Raw genomic sequence first — 23,258 nt, 5'->3', positions numbered from 1 at the left:
ACGCTGAGAAGAAAAGTCTGTACACCAATCATTATTATAATTATTTTCAAAGTAGCTATGGCCAGCTAGTGACTCAACTTCGGGTATGACCTGTCTCTAGGATAGGTATCTGTGATATCAACTCCAAGAGAAGATCTCACCAACTGTGATGAAGAACGTGCTATCTGAGTGTCTTTATATACCCCCTTTGCAGCATAACATGTACGGCTGCTGTCCAACAGGTGCTAGTGGCCTCGGTGAGTGTGGCCTACTGAAAGTGCCTGCGCTATGTCATACTTCCCAAGGCTTCATCCACCAATTGGCACGCAGGCTTACTAGTAGCAGCATTTTGCCATTTTTGGCTGGCAGCCTTCAAAGGAAAGATTCCTGAGAAATGCTACCGTCACTTAAGCTACCCCCCCCCCCCCCCCTTCTTGCTGAAATCCATTCAAGGGTAAGTAACCCACAATTGTAGTTAGTTTCGTCACGTTCTCTATCTGTCATGGTGCGGCCATGGCATAGCAAGTCGGTGGAGCATATCGGATTGGTCAGGTGTGTCCGTATCTGCAAGGGCTATTCTGGGCCACAGCATGTCCTGGGCGTGACCCACTCCTTGATAGCCTCTACTGTAGACTTGTTTGTCTGGAGAGAGCACGTGTCACTGTCACGGTATGATACCTCTATTCCGTCATACCTGTACACATGGTGTTTTGTAACAATAATTGACTGGCTGTGCGTGGGAGTTTTGTTATAGGGTGAACATAGAGTTCGGAGATATCTCTATCATTCTGTGACACTGTGGATGTGTGGCCATCAGGGAGCCAGGCTCAATATCACCTGGTTTATGCGTGTAGCATGGCCATTCGGATCGGGAATATCCAATGCACTGCTCGTTGTTTGTATTGTATAAAAGTGCACAGTTAATGAAAATGATACGTGTAATAACTGTGTATATCCCGCCCTGTGTTCTATCTTGACACACTGACTCACTGCCGCTAAATGGGGGGTAGACCCAAGGACCGTGAACAACGCGGCGAAATGGCATTCATCATGTTCATGTAGCGGTCATAGTAAAGTCACAGCCGTGTACAATCCTAATAATATATTATTGTTCCACGTGGATGGGGCAGTTTGGAGACAAGCATACTGCGATGGTGCAGAGTAACTGTCACGGGACCGAAGTGTGCCGCTCTTTCGCTGGTTGATCACTACACACAGGGTAGGTAGCTAGCACCACCCTGGTCAAAGCATTATTCTGTGTGCAATCCCCCTCCCCCCCCCCCCTCCTCCCCCTGTAAAAGCTAATACTTCAAGCACCATGCTTCAGTGCCACCTTCTTATAGCGTGCTGGATGATGGCCAGGCTGCGGCCGGGCCAAGAAGTTCCAGGACCTACTAGTACTACTACTGAGTACTAGGTCTAGTTGCTGTTTACTTCAGAACACTTTGTACCCATGCACGTTTTTTTGCCAGGCTGCAATGTCGGGAGTGGCAGTGACCTACTACTAGTAGTTGAATTGCATGTAGCTCTCAAAACATTACAATTGCATGCACTTCAACTTGATGATGCCTTGTTGAACACTTCAAATTGATGGCAAGCATATTTTGAGTACTTCAAAAATGAAAGCCTTCCCTTAGCTTGCCTACCAGGCTGCACAGTGTTATCCAGTCAGAAAGACCGCCCTTCCTTTCATGGTGTTTATGTATGCAGAGGGGGCAATCCGGCACATGTACACTGAATACCGCCTTTGCAAATTTGGCAGATCTGAATCACGCTTTCGTGGTACATCATACACGGTATTTGGATGACCCAGAGGGTATTGGATTTTCGTGAGATTTTTGTAACTTTATAGTACTCGTGATGATTTGCAGTTGCGGCCTTTGCAGATTTCTTGCTCAGGCACTACCACAGGCTTTAGCAACAAGTTGCTTTTGAACTTCAGTCGTGTAACTCCTGTGCCGCGTACACATTTTCCGTGTCTAGTTAGTACAGTAGTAACCCGGATGCACATTGTCTCCATTCAGTCACATGCTAAGTATTTTGGGTGAAAGTTTATGTCGATTTATTAAAGCATAATATAAATGATCCTTCAGTTTCGGCAGTCTAGTCTGTTTGTCCAGGGTGATGTGTGGCACTTGGCAGAGGAAGTGTGTGAAGAGACACACTTTCCAAGTAATGAGGAAGTGTGCAGGGGTTGCACCTCTGTCGGAAATTGCTTTTAGGGCCGAACATCATGTACTGGAACACTGACGTACCACTGTTGTAGCTTGCATTACAATGGTCAGATTCGCTGTCTACTGTCAAAGTGTGTATGTGACACGCATCAAGGCAATCTGTGCTGGTAATCCATCCTTGTTTTCTTAGCTTGTTAGGCAATACGTTCTATATGTGGGGTACTAGCAGAGTCTGTTGAAGAATTTCGGTTTTGAGGGTGCTAGTACAATGTAACCATCTTCCGCACCATCCAACCATTCCAAGAGCACTAGGCCACTACATAATCATGCTGCAAGTACGTGGTTTGATGTCTTGACACATAATAACACTGTACTAGCGGCTGGGTGGGCCATGCAGGGTTATGTATCATTGCTAATAGTTGCATGTACATGGGGCAATCATCAGTCAGACATCCATACAATTTGGAGACTGATAGAAATAGTCCTGACTCCCCCCCCCCCTCCCTCTCTCATCTCCCTCTCCATCTCTCCCTACCTCTTCCCTCTCCTGTCCTCCTTCTCTCTCCTCCCTCCTACGCTCCCTCTCCTCCTCGTTTTCTCGTTCTCTCCCCTCCCTCCCTCCCTCCCTCCCTCCCTCCCTCTCTCTCTCTCTCTCTCTCTCTCTCTCTCTCTCTCTCTCTCTCTCTCTCTCTCTCTCTCTCTCTCTCTCTCTCTCTCTCTTTCTCTTTCTTTTTTTCTTTCTCACTATCCCAGCCCCCTCTCCTCACTTGCAATCTCCTAAGCTACAATACCTAGTGCTGGCAGCTCAACATTCCCATCCGTTCTCTTGCATATATACCGACATGGTCACCACTAGCTCACTCCCATACTGCCTGATGACAGAGAGAGCAGGCTACTCGGAATGTCACCAAGTACAGCATGCCTGCATTTTCACAATGGCTCAACTGCACAGACAGTAGTACGCTCATCATAGACAGAAGTCCTCTCATAGACAATATTGCATCCATAGACAGTAGTAGTACACTCATAGACAGTGGCAGTACATGAACAATAAGAATAGTCTGGGTTACGACGTGTCAAGAAGAGTGCATTAAAAATAAAGTTCAGATACGCAGAGTTGTTTGGTTGGTAAGTCAGCTCAAGCTCATGGAAAGCGCAGCCTGATATGCCGAGCCATGCAGATCAGACACAAGCCTGAAACAAAATCAAAAATGATGTGCATTGATGCTTGGAGTGTAACCGTATTGCATGAGTCTGTGGGCACATCATCACATCATTTCTCTGGTTTAAATAGCCTGCAAGGCCACCAAACTACACGGCTCGAAGTATGGTAGTTTGCATTGGCTTATCAGCTACCACTCTAGTACCCGGCTGTATGTGCTCAATGGTGGTACCACCAGTGGTAGCTTGATGCGATGGTCTGTGACGATGTCGGTGCTCTCCGATCTGGACGTGGCAGTGGTAAAGTTGCTGTGGGTGATGGTGCCCTCCAATCTGGATGTGGTCGGGATTATAGTCATTGGGGAGGGTGTGCACAAGTAACTTGCCAGGAGTTATACTCTGGCTTGTGCTAGGTGGCATTGCTAGTAAGCAGAGTATTTTCTTTCAGAGTAGGGCAAGACTCAACCTTCTTGGTATACCGGCCCATTCTGCATTCGAGCTTGCCACACGGTTGCTTCTTCAACGGCTCATTTTTGTAATAGCAGGTAAGACTGGTCTCGATAGTTCCATGGGGAACTGCTCTCGTAATACTGGCCATCAGACGGTGAGGAGATTTTTTCAGGCACTTTGTACCATTTTCCAATTTGAAAAATCTTCTCACATGCACGTAACTCCTCTGCGGATGGCAACCCCGCTTGTCAACGCACGGGCCAATTATCACTCCGTCACAATATTGCTCTCCTTTCTTACACTCCACAGTGCCATTACAGGCACGTGCTGTCCTTCTAGAACGGTGAGGCTCCTCTTGTGGCTTGACTGCAAGGATGTTGCTGGTATCTTTAGCTCTATCTGCTGCAACACTCCTCTCTGATTCAGGTGCATCCATTGGGAGAGTGAACGCTACACAGCAAGCATTGAGCAGTACAAAGCTTACTAGAATAGTCCGCGCTCCCGCCATCATTGTTCTTCCACTTCAAATAGTTTCAATGAAGCTGTGACCAACGCCTTGAAGATATGACCAGTCTCTGGAATAGGTTTCTGTAGCCTGGGTGTCAACACTCAGTGCCGAGATCTGACCAACTGTGATAATCAGCAAGTCACCGGTGCCCTTTTATACCTTTTGCTACATAGTGGTGTGTACAGACAGACAGTGTTGAACAGGTGCTTGTGTTCTCTGCGCTTGGCCCTATCATAACTTACTAGTACATGTACTTCCTGTTGCCCAAGGCCGCAAGTGTGTGCCTAGATCCACAGGCACAGGGCCTAGGGCTGAAGCTCATCTGCAGTTCTGCACATCGTCTTTGGCCTGCAGTGTTACTGGCAGGTTTTCCCCAGGGACTGAGTCAGCTGATCATGGCACTATGCAAGATGTGGAACACGATCACTGCACTCCAGAGGTATGCCGTATGGTCAGACCAGGCATCATCATGATCAGCACAGTCCGTGACATGGTCTGTACCGCACCCGGCACACTACAGTCTACACTACTCAGTACTCTGGTGGCTGACCACACTACTCCAGTGGCCAGGTGTGTCCACCAACCCTAGGCTAGAGGCTATAATTATGCTTGTCATCACACTGTTTTCTATGGCTCTCCTGTCAGCTGGTGTCACAGTCATAATCACTGAACACTCCAAAAGGATGGTCCTGCCATCATGCCAGTGCCCAGTGAGTTCTAGCCAGAAGTGACTACGTGACTGTAGACTGTACTCAGTGGCTGTCAAAAACTGATCATGAATGTGTACTTGTGTTACTAGTACTTGTGTGATTTGAGCAAGTTAACATGCTCTCCGGACAAGTAATAGTTAGTTTCCCTGGTGCAGTGATCGTGAAGCCACAGAACCTTGTTCAAAGTTGTGGCCTTGCCTCCCCACCAACCTAGTTTGCAAAGTATCTAGTTACACACATTTGCCTGACAAGCTCTGTTTCCCTGCTGGACATAGAAAAAGGATGCACTGGGGAAAGTACCCTGGCTCTCTTGTCTGGCTGGGTGTTTAGTTTTTTGAGCTCACCTTCTCATCCCTAGCTAGCTTCATCATCTCTTGACCAAGCAGTGCAACGATGATGTACCGTCTAGTATGTAGAATTGTAGGCAATACCGGTATGCCCTCACTGACTGGCAGGAGGACCTGTCACTTTGAAAACCAGGCTCGTCTCGACTTGCTCAAAGCCTACCCATGTGAGATGGGGTAACACAGGCACACATTCATTGACACAGGATAGCCATTTACAGCTACAGTGTACTGTATTGAAGGCGAATGGTGACACCCTAAACTAAGGCTATGCATAAAGCTGAAATCCCCACAGAACTATGAGTGATATGAGAGAAGTAGTGTCTAGTGACAATAGAGTACTGTACTATATGTAACTGTTGGTCATTGTTGTAGTGTACTAAAGCTAGTCATGTGCTTCATAATTATTTTACATGTAGTAGCTTAATTCAGGCCTTAAAAGGAATTTTAAAAGTTACTATAATTATGTATAATAATGAGATGGGTGCGGACAGCATCAGTATGACAGCATCAGTATGACAGTATCTGCCAGCAGCAAGTACGGGTATAGGTATTAGTTACACGTGGGTGGCAATCAAAATGCACAGTTAGCACTTCATGTACAGTTGTCTGATTGGTAGTGTCCTGATTCATGCACTGGGTGTGACACTCCGTCAATGCAGAGCGCGGGACATACCCACGAATCATGATCGTCATGATGCTCCCAGTCCCACCGCTACTGCACTCCTGGGCTTTGCTTGCAGTTTTGGGGCACATGATAATATCCCTGCCACCATATATGTACCATGTGTCCGTGTGTCACATTGCACCATGGTCTACTGCTTGACTCCTGTTTGTAAAGCTAGCTGTGATGGGTAAAGATGGGGTTGCTTGCCATCTCTATCATCTGTTTCCTAGTACTGTACCGGATGTATGCCAGCCTCCACATCACCTGTTTGATGTATTTTTTTAAAGATTTTAAGTTACTACATGTATATGTACATCTGTATATGTAGCATGGCTGCACATGCACACATCACAGCCTGCGTGTTTTGGCAGCCGGAAGCATTTGGAGACTGATACAGTGATCTATTTGTGTGGTATCATTATAGTAAGTACTTTGGAGACACTGCATATCCTTTTCTCAGTCGTTTGACCTAGGATATGGTATGTCATGTGCCTTGCCATGGAAGTACGTTGCCATGGAGGTACGTTGCCATGGAGGTACGTTGTTGAAGTTTCACTGTACTGTATTTTTGTTTGTTTTGTTTGTATTCTTTATTTAGAGTGGGAAGTCCAAAACAGGCCCTAGCCTAATAACAATGGTCCCACTAGTGAGGGAATAGCGTTGGTACTGTCCACACTCCCCACCCATACTTATTTCCAGCTAAGTGACTAGAAGAGTGTGTCACAAGCACCGACATTGGCTAGTGACAGTGTGATCGCGCCCCCTGCACTGGCACATGCATCAGTACATGTACTCAGTAGGTGAGGCAAGTATCAGTTAGTTAGTTACAATACAACTGGTGTTCCTTGAGCAGCCGCAGCATGTTGAGTGGATTAGTGATTGTGTCTAGGCCCCCTGCCAGCCCTGGGGTCTATGAATAGTATTGTGTGTTGCCTGCCAACAATGGAGAGTTTATTTTCATGCCTAACTGGCACAAGGTGGAGTTTGTCAATGGCTGGCAACTTCATCTCGTATTTCCAGATTACGTAGTCAGAAATGATCTGTACAGTAACCAGCCATCTAGCCCAGCTGATCAACGCCAAGTCAGAGTTGATTCATGGTTGTTCTGCCCCCGCCTCCAGCCTCCAACAAACAGATCAGGAGCAGTTCTTTTGTGTCACAACAAGAAACTCTGTTTTCTGTATTCCCAAAGTGTGAACCGTTCAACGGCTCTGCACTTTTACAGCAACCGTAGTGTCTCAGTCTTAGTCTGTCCTGGAAGAATCAACAGTACTGTTTTCTAGCTCCCTGCCTCCCCCCCCCCCCTTCTGCAGTCAGAAGGTCAGTGGGCTTCTCGTCACAGTGAATCAAGGATGGTACTCGGACTTAACTCTGAGAAGTTGAGCCTCTGAGTCAGTCAGATGTGTCCGGTGAAGTCAGCAGTTGGCTTCTGAGTGCTCTGACATTGGGAGCACTCTGCAGTCCTTGAAATGCCTGACTATTCACTGCTGCGTTGAAGTTGCTTACATGTACATGTACTGCTGGAGTCTCTTACCAGCTGTTTGTATCTGGTAAGGTTGAGAGACTGGAGGCACAGCCTCTGTGGTGATTCTCAGATCTTTGCTAAGCAAGCATGCCCCGTAGACTGGAGCACTGTCCTTTTATAGTGTGTCCTGTGCCTTGCTACGTACCTGTCCCGAGCTGTCTTCTGTTTGCATATCCAAGAAGGTTGTCGCCGTCACGGTGTAGTCATTACAGGATCGCGTGGGGAAGAAATCCGGGACCATTGGGAGGTTTTTGTTGGTGCTCTGAGAGGGATGATCCCGGCTGCATCTGAAAGTGGGCACACGGTTGTGTCATCCAAGATGCTGTGACACTAAGACCAGGAGTGAGACGCATTGACAGGGCATTAGCAGCTGCTTCAAATCCTGATGTGAGAATGCTCAAAATGTCCACTCCTACTGTGCAGTCGGTTTAGAAAGAGCAGGCAATTGGGACACTCCTACCATGTAGGCACCGGGGGGATTATGCCGGCAGAAAAATTGGCAGAATTCGGTACTTTTTCTGGTAAGTTTCATGCATGTTTGGTATGTGGATAAAGAAATGGAGCAGAATTCGAGGAATTGCCCGCCATAAGGTTTGTATGGTTGCTGCCAATTTCACTGCTTTTCGAGCAGAATCTGCCAGTGCCTACTACCATGGTCAGGGTATCATGAATCATCATCAGTGTGACCATACAAATGGGGTGTGGTCCTTCTCAGAATTCTGCCATTGCTCAACAATACTACGTCTTGGTCGTGTAGTAACTGCAGAAATGAAGCCATCAACTAGTAAAGTAATAGTTAGGTTATACTCGACATGAGCATTCTCACAGTACAGCACATTCAAATGATGTCACAAACCTGACATGACTCACGTATTGGTTGCCTGTCTCCAAGTAGAATAGCAGTCATAGAATCACAGAGTGGTCACATGTCCAGCATGTGCCGGTAGGTCCCAACAGTGCAAGGACTTACATATTGTTAGATTGACAGCATGAAATAAGGTGGAGGACACTGTGTTCGGAAACAGTGACCTTACTACAATGTACAACCTTCCGCGGTTGGCAGAGCCCCGGTCCCTGCGCCGGACCATTTGAACCATATGGGTGTTGAACTGCCAACCGCGGAAGGTTGTAGTAAGGTCACTGTTTCTGAACACAGTGTCCTCCACCTTGTTTCATGCTGTCAATCTAACACTATGCGTGAACTATAACAAGGTTTATCTAATACTAGTTTTTTTAACCAGTGTTAGGTTATATAATAAGGACTTACATGTACATGTAGGTGTAGTCATGACTGACTGTCTGTACATTTAGGCCTGGCGGTGCTGTCCTTGATCTCTACGACCCCCCCCCCCCCCCCTCTTCATGTGCAACAGTCACTGAGTGTGATGGAAGTGCTGTACTGCCACTACATGTCACTACTGGCATAGACACGCACAGCTGTTTCCAAGTGGGTCTTTATGAGACCGGCACTGTGTTGAAGTGGGTGTTAGCCGTACTGGGCCTTGGTTCTTGGCTAGTGCCTAGTCTGCATATACTGGGCCACTTGCCACCTTGGCTAGATGCCTGGTTGGCATCCAATACTGCTCTCAGGATAAGTGCTGGCATGTTTAGTTGTACATGTACGGAGGAAAATTGTTCCCCAACCATGCCTCAGTGCAATGTGATGGGATTCACATGACCCCCGATGTCGTCTTGTCTTGTACATGCACCTAAACTGCTTTCCTGTTCTTGAAAAGTCATTGCAACTGGCTTCACTCAGCTCAGGCCAGAACTGTAACGCTGAGCTCCACTGATGAGACCAGACAAGGTTTAAAACCAGAAGCTCCTTGTCTGGAGGTTGAGTTTGTTTTGATAAAACCGTGTATTGTGTGTATGGCCTGTCTCGCTTGTGTAATTGTCGTTGGCAGGACATCCAAAATGCCTTCACCATCACCAGGTTAGAGTTATTGACTCCCACGCTGGAGACAGGCTTGTCGATCAAGTAGTGGAATTGCTGAGCAGTTTGGCACCCAATTATGCCATCAACTTGATTGCTTGGATAGTTGTGTAGAAAACCGCATAACCCCTGACCAGTGCATACCCCTGGGCCTCCAGCGCCCCTTTAATACAATCGACTTCTCCACAGAACTCCTAGACTGAGTAACACCCTGGAATTTTAACCGCCTCAGAAGTGTCGTAGATAAACCTCGCAAACTGTGGTTGCCAAGTACTTGAAGTAGTACCCTTTCAGCACAGCTCACAACAGGACAGAACACTGTTGAAAGTGTTTAGTCATCCTTCACTATGATGTCATCTAATATGATGCCATCTAATGATGGTGATGATGATGATGTATAGACCACCAGTCCAAAACCAATGGTAGGAAGAGATCAAAGGCTCAGCGAAAGCTGTGGCATGGCCTACTAGAGCTACCAGGAGTTTTATGAGAGGTCAACCTGGCCTAAAGATCAGCTGCCTGACCTCAAGACCCACACCCAAGTCTGTTGAATAACATTCAGCTCATTCATTCACACAAGATTTCTTTTTTTCTTTTTTCATTCATTCACACAAGATTTCTTTTTTCTTTTTTCATTCATACAAGATGTATCATTGTCTAACAGCAATCGAGCAATTATTATAATCCGTCTACCAATTGCAGCATGGCCTCAATCACTCAAGTCAATAGAAGGGTAACATCCAACTCGAAAGGCCGGAATAGCCGAATAGATAAAGGTTAATCAAAGTGATGGCAGCAACTAATATCGTTACTGTCCAGGCGAAAGAGGAAGTGCTTTGTAGGGTATAGATCTGATGCAATAGTTTTCTTTTTTAATGGGAAGGAATAGAGAAGCAGTATCTGTGGGAGAATAATAGATATGATCTATTAGAAAACGTAAACAATGTTACTTGAAGTACCCGTAGTTGTAATGGACAAGATTAATTTTCTCTTGGTTCACCTGGGTATTGTGCTGAAATAGGATTGAAATTTTTGTATTGAAAAACAGATCATAAAATAATTATTATGGTCTAGTGTTCCCTTGTAGGCTGGGTCCGATGATGATTCTGTCTCTGGTCCTAACTATTGGTTATTGGTTGCTGTAGCTTGCTCACACCTGTTTCTTCTGCTTCTTCTGGAGGACGGTTCTGAATTCCCCGTTGAAGCATTGTAGGCAGCATCGCATCCTTTTGAGTCGCTTGGCGTCTTTCTTGTTCTTTGGAGTCGGCCGCTCACACGTGAGCACTCCCCTGCGCGGACAGACGACCACTTGCTTGTGCGTGTACTCCTGGGATCTGTTGTCAAAGCACGTGCAAGATTCTCGCGTGCGAACTGGGAACAGAGAATCTGTGCAGTTCCACCAGACCCGGTTGGAGCAGATGCGGCTGCCTCCAACCTTGCACTTGGGCGCGCCAGTTAAAGTCGCCAGTCTCCAATGGGCCAGCCGCAAGGAGCTGGCAACGTCACCTTCGTCGGCCGCTTGGGTGGTCACGATGCTGGAACTGGTAGGGCTGCTTGGTTGGCTAGTGCTGGAAATAGTCACTTCTGTATGATCTGTGACAGCACCCCCGGCACTAGTAGGGCTGCTTGGTTGGCCTGTACTGGAACTAGTCACTTCTGTAACAGCACCCGGCATGGGTGAACCTAAGACTCTAGCTGCCATCACTGACACTAAGGACAGCACAAGGAAAAGGAGAAGCTTAGCCATGGTTGTGAAACGCAACGGTAGAGTACTAAGTGTTATTCTTCAGAGGAGAGTCTATTAAAATACTTTCAGAGTGAACAGTGTGACAAGCTTTAGAAATATTTAGAAATATTCTCATTGACGTCTCTACTGAGCTGTTCTCGGTGGGTTGTGGCAAAGCAATGCAGGGTGTCGCTGCTTTTATAGTGTGATATCCACGGCCACTGTACCTTCTTTGCATGCAAGTGTGGCCAGCTGGTTTGCATATTACGTGCAGGGAATTTCCTGACTCTATGACTGTGTAGCAGTACTGCATCAGACTGGTAGCATGAATATGCATACACCACATCCTGCTGTTGTGCCCTTTGCTACGCCGTGTATACCACAAGACTCACACTGTCACACAGGCAATATTGTACATGCCGGCACTAATGCCAGTAATGGGAATAGCCCTCCCTCTTGGTTGTGAAGCATGCAACTTACTTTCATGTTGTGATATGACTCATCCTCCCCCTATGCGGGCGCCGGCTCCTGTAAATCTCAAGTACCTTGAAGAATGATGACATAATGGCTGGATTAGCCACCAATTAACCTCAGTGGTAGGGGTTTCCCCTGGGCTCCCCAAGCTAGCATCACAAGACTACGCAGTGATCACAGAAGATCATTGATTCCACTGCATGAAGTGTGTTTGGACTCAGCCATTCTATTTCTAGTGAACAGGCCCATGCATTAATGATTTAGGCCAGGCATGGCGGCCATGTTGTGCTCTCCAACTTCAAGTGAATAATTAGTGCCATTGACTGTGCCCACTATTCAGGACTGTAGTTGTGAAGGCCAATGAATGCAAAGTTACTTTTCGGCTTGCTTGTAGACTGTCTACATGAAGCTAGCTGATTGCCCTGGGTTAAGTGGGTCACTTGGTATAGCTAAAACGTTTGGTGTTGTGTTGCAGTGTGTACGTGTATGATGGTGGTGTTGTGCAAAATGTGGCTGTACACTGCGCTTACAAATTTATTTAGGTGACCATCATGATCATGCCCCCTTTGAAACAAGACACTGAACATCACACCTGCAGCAGCCCATCCCAGCAGGATTAAATGATATCCAAACAAAACAAAAAGAAATTAAAAATACTAACTATAGCTTTGGTCCAGTTCCTTCTGCACACTAGCCGCCAAGGCTTACTTGCTCGGGTTTGCTACTTGAGCTTCGTCTGGCCGTGCTAAGTCTAGAATGAGACCAGGCCGGGTTATTCTGGGGCAGTTACCGTGGAAATTCTGTTTGACTACCATTCACCCTGTTCCTGTGCTCACCACTGTGTGCATAATGTCGCCAAGTAGTTGCTTCCCGTTTGTGTGGGCTGGCCGTGGTTGTCAAAAGTGTGGGCGAGAAAATGAGGGCACTCGAAAACGTTTTAAAGTGCACTGTATACTGGTATGTGTGCACGAGTATACATATTACATGCAACTGTGAGTGTGAGTGAATGCTGATAGTATCTCTGCTCTCCGCACATGAAACAGACACTGCAAGTCCCAATGCCTGCTGTTGTGTGTCTGCCTGTAAGTGTGAAGCACACTTCAGCAATTATGTGTGTGGGCTCTTAGTCCCACAACGTAGTTTGGCCGTTTGGTAAGAGCTTAAGACTCATACTTCTCAAATACTTCTTAGAAGTAAGTATGTACATGTACATGTATAGTGTAGCAAAGTGTGTACGTGAATTAGTACCCTGTACTGTAGTGTATATCCTGTAGTCTAGTGTAGTTTGTGTATACCATGTAGTCAAGTGTATGATGTAACATGTAAGTGGTGTGCACAGTGAGGTCACAGGGCAATTCACTGTGCTTCCATTGTGTCTGCTAATGAGCATAGAGCACTGCAAGATCTTCCCACGAAATGACTTGATTAGATATGAAAAATGTCACGTGTGCATTGAACTAGTGCAGCGATAGGGAAGGTCTTCCCTTGAACGTGTTCATGAAAAATGTCATGCGTGGATTGAACTACAACTAGTGCAAAGCATAGATGATGGGATCTCCCCTTGAACTTGGACATGAACAACTTCGTGTCATGTGTGAATTGACCTACTTCAAAATGGTGCGAATGATGGAGGGGGGGGGGGGGGGGGGAGGAGGAGGAGAAGGCCACCAGTATCCAAAAGGCTTTCAGTGCAGGATTATAATGCTTACATTTAGGTATTGTGCTGTTTGATTTAACCAATGCACTAACCTCCACAGTTCCACTGCGGCTAATCGGTCACACATACATGTACAGTACATGTATGTGTGACCGATTAGTCACCCTCAGCTCAACTTTACACCTTCCCTTTGCCGTCGGAAACACACAGGTTGAGGAAATATGATAGAATGATTACCAATAATTACCATAACTTTTAAATCTCGTTTACCTTGACCCCTCATAGATCACCCTAGCTGTCCTTCTGTTCCGGGCAGCTTGCAAATCTGCTCAGATGTACACGTGTACTGTTTGAGTGATGGCAGTGGTATGGTAGGCGTGCTGTGGTGCCACAGCAGGGGAGACCTGGGCCATTTGGTGGTATCCTTTTGGCCTACTCTCACTCACTAACTCACTCACTCCCTGTTGTGGAGTATGCATGCATAGTAATGTAGTTGTGCCAGCTGCCGTTTGGAGCAGGACTTCCTTCCTGTACTACAGTATAGGCCACGCATGACATTAGGACACCTGTCTTGAGCCAGCGACTATGACTGTGCGATTAACACGCAGGGCATGACTGTGGCAGCTGGTACCTGCTGCCTGGAAAACATTGAAAGTAAACAGTATACGGAAGCACAACACAACCAAAGCGCACGGGGTACTTATGGGTTGTAATGTTGTTGCATTGTTGAGGGTTCCTTCCCGTGTCAATAATGACGCACTAGTCAGTCTACTTTGGAGCACTGGTCAACGTTAACATGCTCCTTCCATGATCTGACTCTTGCCCAGCAGAAGAGCTCTGGCGCCGATATTAGTGTCACGTAATTCGTGGGACATATTCTGCAGCTGCAGGTGGATGTGGTGATCAACAGTGTGTGGAGAGGAGAGAAGAGCTGTTGATGCCATGCTAGTTCCTTCCTATGCAGTATGACCTGAGCACCTGGCATTACCTGATTAGGTAGCAGTCTAGAACACTGTTGAAAACAGTTAGTGCTGAATGTACTGCAGTCGATCTTGTGAATAATGACCCCCCTTTTGCATGGCATGAGGAAAACACTGTTATTAACGAGGTATCAGTACTCGTGTGGTTACAGGTACCAGTCCGGCAAGTGGTTACTATCATCAATACTATGTCTGAATAAGTGTTGTTACTCCCGAGTTGTCATGCCCAAGTTCGCTATTCTCGAGCCTGACTGTATTGCTATTACTGAATGATTGATCATGTGTTTGTTTCTCATTCCTGTGTCGTGTCATGGACTTGTTTCTAGTGCTGAGCTGTGGATGCAGTCAGTCCTCATCACGTTCAGCTGGACCAGCTATACAGCCATACTCCTCGCAGGGTCATCCTCACCAGGGACAGCTACCTGGCGGAGATGATGTTGATGAAGACGAAGAATGCGATGATGATGATGACGGTGGTGACAGCTATGAAGAGCCAGCTGGTGTGGAGCAAGTAGCCACCGAAGCAGTGACTCATGCTACACCGGGTATGACATCATCATCAACGCATCCACCATCTGTGCCGCCAACCACTCAGCCGCCGGTTTCCGAGGAGACGACAACGTCGGCTGCAACCGACTCACCCACATCACCCACTGCATTGCCGTCGGCGACAATACGAACCGAAGCAGAGACTGAGGTAGGTGCTTTGCTAGGGTTTGCAATACATGTGATCAGGAGTACAGTATTGTCGGGTGCCGAAGAACTGGGGGTCAGCCTCCTAGCCTAGACCAGTCTAATTTTCATGTACTGTACTGTACTACAATCTACGCACAGTTGAGTCACCATGTATACATTGGTATGCTGTGCTTGGTGAAATCCTAGCCTGGTCGTTCTTCGGCAACCGACAGTACTGTATCGTACAGGGCATTTTGTTCCAGGGTGAGCCGTAGCCAATCTATCTTGGTGTACACTATGGCATGCATCCGTGCTGGTTGGCAAGTGTATGACAATAGCAGTCCAGCGTATGCAGTCTGCGGTGGTGACGGTTTTCGGAGACCCTCTATGCATTCCCATTATGTTCGTTCGAACTGTTGTGTGCTATCCAATAGTCCAGTGGGCAGACACCTCTGTGTCACTTACCTCTCAATATCTGGAGTTCGCAAAGCTCAGGAGTACTGCGTGCACCCATAGCTGGGCTAGCTTTGCTGCAGGCTGTGATCGTGCAGCTCACGCATGGAGAATATGTCTGTAGGATCAGTGGTGTTGAACATGATATTATCACTGCAGGCCATGCTACTTAGACCAATGCTAGAGTAGGCAGTAGCTCACATGCCGGCAGCTAAGGTCCATCATGTGCATACCGATGAAAGCTGGTCTTAGCGACCACTCATGGGACCGGCCTGTTGCCGTCTTTCAGCACAATGTCATGTGGTCTCTCGTGTTGTTCGCCATCGCAACAGCGCTATGGATGAAGGCACACGCACACACACACCACGCACGCACACTACTACTGTACTACTACTGTAGCTTGGTTGCCAACAAGGGTCACACCACTCCGAAAGGAGCCAGAGTCATTGTCAGGAGCAGAAACGGAGCACACACACACACGCACACGCGCGCACACGCACATATGCACGCACACACACACACACACACACACACACACACACACACACACACACACACACACACGCACACACACACACACGCACACGCACACACACACATAATTAGGCACACACACGTACACACACACACATAATTATGCACACACACACACACACGTACACACGCACGCACACACATACACACACACACACACCACACACACACACACACACACACACACACACACACACACACACACATCTCTTGTCAATTCTACACAACCACCATTGCACTAAAGTTACAACGGGTGCATGAAAGGTACACGCAACATCTGAAACCAGGCTGACCAATGCACCTTCCACTCTATGGTGCCAAAGAATAGTGGTATTGTGGGGGGGGGGGGGGGGCAGGGGATGTATATAGAGAGAGCTACAAGGAGGAAAACTTCCTTCTGCCAGCAGAGAGGGCTCGACACAATAATGTGGAGCACTATTACACACAAAAGGCACAATGGAGGTTTACAGAGTTGTCGCAACTCGGAGTTTCTTGCTGATCAGTGCTTTCCGGTATCTTGCTGGCGTTGGTAATGGTATGTTCCTCGCTGAATAGTTCATGTCCAGAGAGCTATGTATTATAGCAGAGTCCATCCAGTGAGATACACACACATACATGTACATGTACATATACATGCACATTACATTCTATACTAGCTCCGGCCTGTTCACTTGAAGCATGCGTCGTCTTTTAGGTTGAGTACTTGTCACATGGGTGAGTCCAACGGCCAAGCTGCCTGGCTGCCATGCATGTGCAGCCCCTCGGAGGGTCTCTCCAAGGAGGCCTACAAAGAGGGAGAGGTGTCTCGTGCTGTGTTCGTTTTGTCAACTTAGTAGAGTAGAGTAGCACAGATTTCGGAATAATAGAAGGCGGTAGAGTGGGAGTGCATGAATGCATTTCTGCTCATTTCGGTAGATCATCGATGCAAAGTCGGTATGTCACCCATCTTAGCAATATTTACAATGCGCTGTACGACATTTTTTAAAGAGCTCCAACTGCCATGGTTCTACAGAAATCCTGTACCTCTACCAATTACTTCTACTAGTACTACACTGTACTTGCCTCAAACCTGCTACATGTACTGTGGTAGAGCTGGTAGAGGAAGTAGAATCTACAGTTTGGGGTAGCAACTAACTTGAAGAAGTGCAATGACTATGTACCACTGCCGAAACCTGTGGCTGTAGGTCGAAAATGAATGTCCCCTTGATCGTGTAGATGAGTGTGAGTAGGCTTTTGTCAAAGTCCATGCTTTACCCACCGTAGTGTGTCCTTACACCGTAGCCGTGCTACAGATCTACAATATCCACCATAATGGGTCCATACACCGTAGCCGTGCATGCTACAGAACTACTGTACTGTAGTGTAGAACTAGAAGCGAGTTTCACGTCATGCACATGCCTGCCTGCCGCGCGGGCGCGGGGCACCGGGCATGCATCAAGTCTAGCTCTGAGTCTCTGACACACACTTTTTTCGTCTTGATTTTCGTTGTTTGTTGATTTGATGAAGACAGTATAATGTCGGGCTTGGTTCAGTACGTCGTTGTTCGAGGAGACTTGCTCCGCTCTCTCTCATGGCCTGTGGGAGCGGTCATTGCTCAGGGATGCCACGCATCCTCAGCAGTTCTCCATCGCTTCGGGTCGGACCAAAACGTACACTCGTATTTCGAACATTTGGAAAGCATGCACAAAGTCGTGTTGGAAATTCAGGATGAGGCTTCGTTGCGGACTTTGGCCGAACGCCTAACAGAAGGAGCTGTTGATCATCATCTCTGGATTGAGCAACCAGAGGGAACTCCAACTGCGCTAGCATGCAAGCCCTATCCGAAACCAGACGTTCAGAAGTACTTCAAAGGACTGAAACTTTTCAAGTGACGAGGAGCTGATGATAATCGTTCAGTGTAACGCCAGAGCAGCTCTGAGCTGTAGCGATAAGAAAACAAGTTCTGCACGCGTTTCTCCCCAATGTGAGGAGAGTATGAGAGATGGAGGAGATCTACCGTTACGTTGATAATCGTTGTCGGTTTTGAAACGTGTTGGTGCACTTCTTGAGCTACTGGTCTTCGTGTGAATTTCGAGATTTTGGAGATGAGAGCCATTTCTCAGGCGATACATTACCTCGGATTTGAGGTTCTCTCAACGGATATTCAGGCGTGAAGCAGGGGATTGTTCCAATGGCATAATGAATATGATCCAGAGGGCGAGTTTGTGCATATTCCTGCCGTATCTGCATACACACAGGACGTGGATGGAGGTCTTCTCTCTGGATCAAACAACTCCTGGTGTACTGCTACTGTCATGTAGCTCTGACTCTAGTCCAGCACTAGTACATGACTGTACTAGGAGTGCATGTAGCCAACACAGAGTGCATGACCGGACTAGTGCCCTGACGTGCCTGTTGAGTCCTTCCCTCATGTCGGCGTGGCCTCACTCAGTTAGCATGAGTTATGCATGCTGCCATTGCTTCCATCAAGTAAGTGCTTGATCTTGACAGTCAAGCACTTGTAGAGTTGTGTACAATCATGTAACTACTTGCTGACATGACAGAGAATGGGGTACAGCTACATTACAATGTGCAGCAGTACTCGGGAACACTATTCTCATGCTCATACTAGTCATAGCATTGGGCTACATCTCACATTTTTTTCTGTTTCTTTTCTGATTTCGGTCCTTTGTGAACCTCCCTGCTGGCAGGGGCGGTAATCATGTGATTTGTTTGTTTTTACAAGAAATGGAGAATGATACTGGTCTTAAACTTTCTTTCGAGCACATATTTCTGTCTCGCGTTCTTGAGTTACCCATTTGGTGGGCTCCCTCTCTTGTCCGCATCCTTGGAATATTATTCCAGGCTTGTAGCTTGGTTGGAGGCTTTGTCAGAGGCTTGTTGGGGCTAAGCCGACCACGTTAAATACATGTAGTGCATGATATACATGTATGTTGCATGACTAGACCCTGCAGCAGACTGCTTGCACAGCAAAGCGCGGAACATCATGTGAGGAGTTCAACTTTAGTTTATTGCGTGTTACGTCAATATTCAATGCCCTGTATTCTCTAGTATTGTTGAAACTAGTGGATATCAACCGGGGTAAGGGGGGGGGGGGGGTTGAAGCCTGGACTTGTTACGCTGTTGGCTGCTGTTGCTGTTGCTGCACACAGCTCTGTTCGTCAATGGCCCCATTCGCGAGTACATTTCACTTGACAGCGCATGTAGTCAGTCCATCGCTGGGCAGCATATCTATTGTCATGGATTTCATTCATGCTGCGGATCATCGATGCAACTTTTTAGAGGGGTTCAATAGATGAGCACACAAGAACATGATTCTCCATGTGTGAGTACATCTAGAGAGAACGTGTCTTTTGCCATGCCGTTGGTAGAGCCATTCCCAGCGAAGCGGTTCTTTTTGCTTGTTTGCTGTCGCTCCTACTTGTCCAGATTCCCAAGACGAGAAGCGAAGTGGAGGAAGAAAAGCCCAACAATGTGGAGGTCATCTACCGGCCAGATAAGCTGCATGAAGATGAAGAGGAGCCGGAGAGAAAGTAAGGCCAGCTGGCGTAATGGCCGTAAGAGTAGATCATGATTGTTATGCGTGACACACACAGTGCATGAGTTATGATGACTAAATCTGGGACTATAACAAGTTACAACTGTTGGCATGTGTTAATTTCCCTTGTCTCATGCCAGTCTACACGCCATCCTTAGTCAGGGCATGGGTCTAGGAACACCACTTCCCGAGCATGGTCACAAGATCATGACTATTGGGAGGCGTGTGTACATACTCAGGGTAACAGTCTGGTTTAGAAATTTGCAAGAGTTAGCAGCGGGGGGGGGGGGGAGAGAGAGAGAGAGAGAGAGAGAGAGAGAGAGAGAGAGAGAGAGAGAGAGAGAGAGAGAGAGAGAGAGAGAGAGAGAAAGAGAGAGAGAGAGAGGTCAATGCTGAAAAGAAAGAGTACAAGTTATCAGCAGTTTATTCAGGGATGCAAACTGTGCTAGTTTGAGTGCCGCTCCGCATATTCTATCAAAGCCAAATGACCTGGAATCCAGGATTGTAGTACAAAACGTACTAGTGCATGTACATCGACTAAACAGTACAGAATATTGTGACACTTAGATGATTGCTATGGCTGACATTCCACTGTACATCTCCTTGAGAGCCCTTTATAACAATGTGCTGTTTCAGATTCGCCAATCTGTGATCTGCTTCTCGCTGATGTTGTGCACATTCTGCAGTTTTCAAATTTGCTACACCTGGTGGGGGTGGTTTGCGAACTTCTTTTTGTTAATACTGGTGGAAGTCTATGTTGGCTTTAAATGGTGCGATCGATGTATTGTACCAATGTTTGCAGGCCATATGATGAACAGCAGAAGCACCAGCAGCAGCAGCAGCACTCGGGTCTACCTAGTAACATCATTGTAAGTCGTGCTACGAAGCCTGACTGTACCTGGTGACGTCAGATCGGGTCATTGCTGCGAAACTTCATACAACCACATGCAGTGAAACCTGGCTCGGGTGACTGCTCAGGGGACCTTTCAAATGCAGTCCCTGCGCACAAGCGGTCTTCTCATCCAGGGCCATTTGACTGGAAATAAGATCACTTGGTCCGAGCTGGAGTGTTCCTCTGAGGTAGGCGGCCGCCTTATCCGAGTGGTCAGCGCCTTGCAGGTTTTACTGTATTGCACGCGGCTACTCAACTTCAGTGCTGTGGCTCAGTACCTGAGGCTGATTCCACACATTGCACAGCCACTGGTGTACATATGCCGCCGTCTGCTAGCACTACTAGGTGCTATGTTGGCATTGTCCTGGAGCTTGAGGTCAAATTATGGTTTGAGTATCGTGTACATGATGAACTTGCCTCCCCCATGTACACGCACATGCACTTCAAAAGAAGTATTGCTATGGTCTGCTGCGTGGTGATGGTAGGGCCTGCAGCTTTGGTCCAGAATAGTTTGTTTAATGCTGTGATACTGATAGGCACTGACACACATACAGTGTGATTTCCACTTCCACTTTTTTTCAGCTGACGGCATTTAGATTTACCCAAGGAGAGATGTGTAGGTAGCCGGGCAGGTGTGTGTGTGGGGGGGGGGGGGGGGGGAGTATGCTTCACTGGTACTGACTCTCAATTTCTCCCACTCTGTACATTGACTGTTGACTGATGGGTTTGCAGCTGCTGGAAAAGCTGGATGAATTGAAGCACTACAGCCAAGTTGGCACGACGGTGCTGGTGGACGAGACGCAGGAGGTGCTGATTCGCTTCAGGACCGACTGGAAGGTCGTTCCGGTGAGTCAACGTTACGTGCCCGCATGCTCCAATACCACGGTATCGTAGTTATGCCTTTGCGGGCTTCACTATTTCCTCGCATATGGTGGTACACGTGGGTGAGTTTATAGAAAAGAAAAAAGGACCAAGGAACTACACGTTACGCTATAATGTCCACTAACACCACCAGTTACTAAACAATCAGCTCATGTGATAACACTGCACGACACTGACCGACGGTGCTGACGTTTTTCAACTAACTGGCTATCAGCTCTAGCATGTCTTGGATGCGCACTCCAACAGCCTTCCAACTTGGAAGGTTCTAAGTTATATGATAACATAGGAGGTGGTGTTAGTGGGCATTATCATAGCGTAACTTGGAGTTCCTTGGTCCTTTTTTCTTTTCTATAAATTTATCCTTGGCTCTCCATCCGAGTCCATACGTGTGTGAGTGTTGGCTATTTGGGGGGGGGGGGGGCTATTTTGGTATTGTCCTTGAGCCTGAGGTCAATTATGGTTGAGTGTCCTGCACATGATGGTCAGGTTTTCAATTTAATGACAGGGAACTTGGAAATCCTTTTGTTGCTTGATGCATGGGGTGGTACGAACCAGTACTGCTTGTAAAATAGCTCATTTGTTTCTCGGTTCAATATTTTGTTCTGTAGATCTGGTGTTATCAGATGGTTGGCAGGAATGGGGAGGTGGATGTAAATTTTGTATTGTTTCCTATGCTGGATTTTCTTATCAATGAAATGAACAGCTGGTCATACGCTATGGCCTTGGTGCTTCTGAGTCTGACACACCGCCACACCATTCAGCTCAAGACCATACTAATCCTGAGCAAGCAGCCAGGCCGGGGTCGATACGCAACCGGCATCCAGCGGATGGCATCGGCCATGAGCATTCTGACAGGATCAAAGCCACTGCCCATACCAGTCGACCTAACAATGTACAACCGTTATCCACCATGCCTCGAGACAACGTAAAGAGGGTCCCCAGCACGGACTCCACGGTTCTGAGCACGTCCTCGGAAACGGCATCGCCATCCACACTCCCAAGATCTGCACACCGTGCTCAAACACCATCAGCAGCAGAGTCCATCACGTCAGTGGATGGCGGGCCTGATGGTACTAAGCCACCACCTGGTGAATGGGATCACAGAGCCACAACACTACCACCACCACTGCCGTCACAAACAGCTAGCCGTGTATCTGAAGATCAAGCTGATGTAAGAACAGAGGGGCATGTTGATGACTCTCCTGCCACGCCTGACCCATTGGTGCTGGCAGTAGCATCAGAACGAGAACTCAACGCAACGCCTGAACCTCCACCAGATGGCCAGAAACACATCCCCAAGACACAGTCGAATATCAACCTGGGGGAAGTCCTTTCAACCGAGACGCAAATAGCAGGAACGACCCTGGACATGGGAAGCGAGGATCCATACGTCACCGTGGAGCTGACCGAACCACCTCCTGAAGACACCCTATCAGTCTCTGTTTCTGAGGATCTGGTGCAACTCACCCCTGATACTTCAATACACAAACCATACGCAGCATTAAATGAAGACAGAGAGCCTGTAGCAACACAAGAGTGGGTGTTAGAAACTGACCAAGCTGAGGCTACAGATCTCGCTGTGGACAAGTTACAAGATCCAACTCCAGTGCCATCATTCTCCAGTATGTTTGAAGAGGACATTGTACCAACCATGCAAGTACGTGGAGACATACCCTCTCTGCCTAGTCCAAGCAATACAAAGACACATGAACCCTGGAACAACAACGATAAAGCTACACCAGTGGAAATCATTGCTGTCTCTCCAGAACCCCCAAGTCCTGACACTGCCAATGCTACTGCTGCCACCAGCAGTATTGGTGAGCAGCAAGCGCATCCACGGTATCCCGTCTGTGGAAATGGCGTAGTGGAAGTCGGCGAGGAGTGCGATGATGGCAATGCACTTGACTGGGACAGCTGTGTGTGTAAGTAACCACTAGTTCTATGTAGAATGACTATGAACCGTGATTACTGCCCGGTTTGATCTTAATCGGCA

The 23,258-nt window shown here is 47.4% G+C and overlaps 1 protein-coding gene across 1 annotated transcript in view; it reads left to right on the top strand.

Annotated features, from left to right (window-relative positions):
* The window catches only part of LOC135817515 (uncharacterized), a 48,409-nt gene that overhangs the window by 19,903 nt on the left and 5,248 nt on the right, over nt 1–23,258 (top strand). Inside the window, exons 6-10 of the mRNA XM_065330718.1 lie at nt 14,618–14,988; nt 19,383–19,486; nt 20,294–20,360; nt 21,116–21,229; nt 21,969–23,187. Coding sequence (XP_065186790.1) covers nt 14,618–14,988; nt 19,383–19,486; nt 20,294–20,360; nt 21,116–21,229; nt 21,969–23,187 — 1,875 coding nt within the window. The remainder of the gene's footprint in view (nt 1–14,617; nt 14,989–19,382; nt 19,487–20,293; nt 20,361–21,115; nt 21,230–21,968; nt 23,188–23,258) is intronic.

Source organism: Sycon ciliatum, chromosome 5 (genome assembly GCF_964019385.1).
Source record: "Sycon ciliatum chromosome 5, ocSycCili1.1, whole genome shotgun sequence".
Classification (NCBI taxonomy): Eukaryota; Metazoa; Porifera; class Calcarea; order Leucosolenida; family Sycettidae; genus Sycon; species Sycon ciliatum.
Note: the sequence above shows the minus strand (reverse complement) of the source record. Positions and strands in the feature narration are given on the sequence as shown.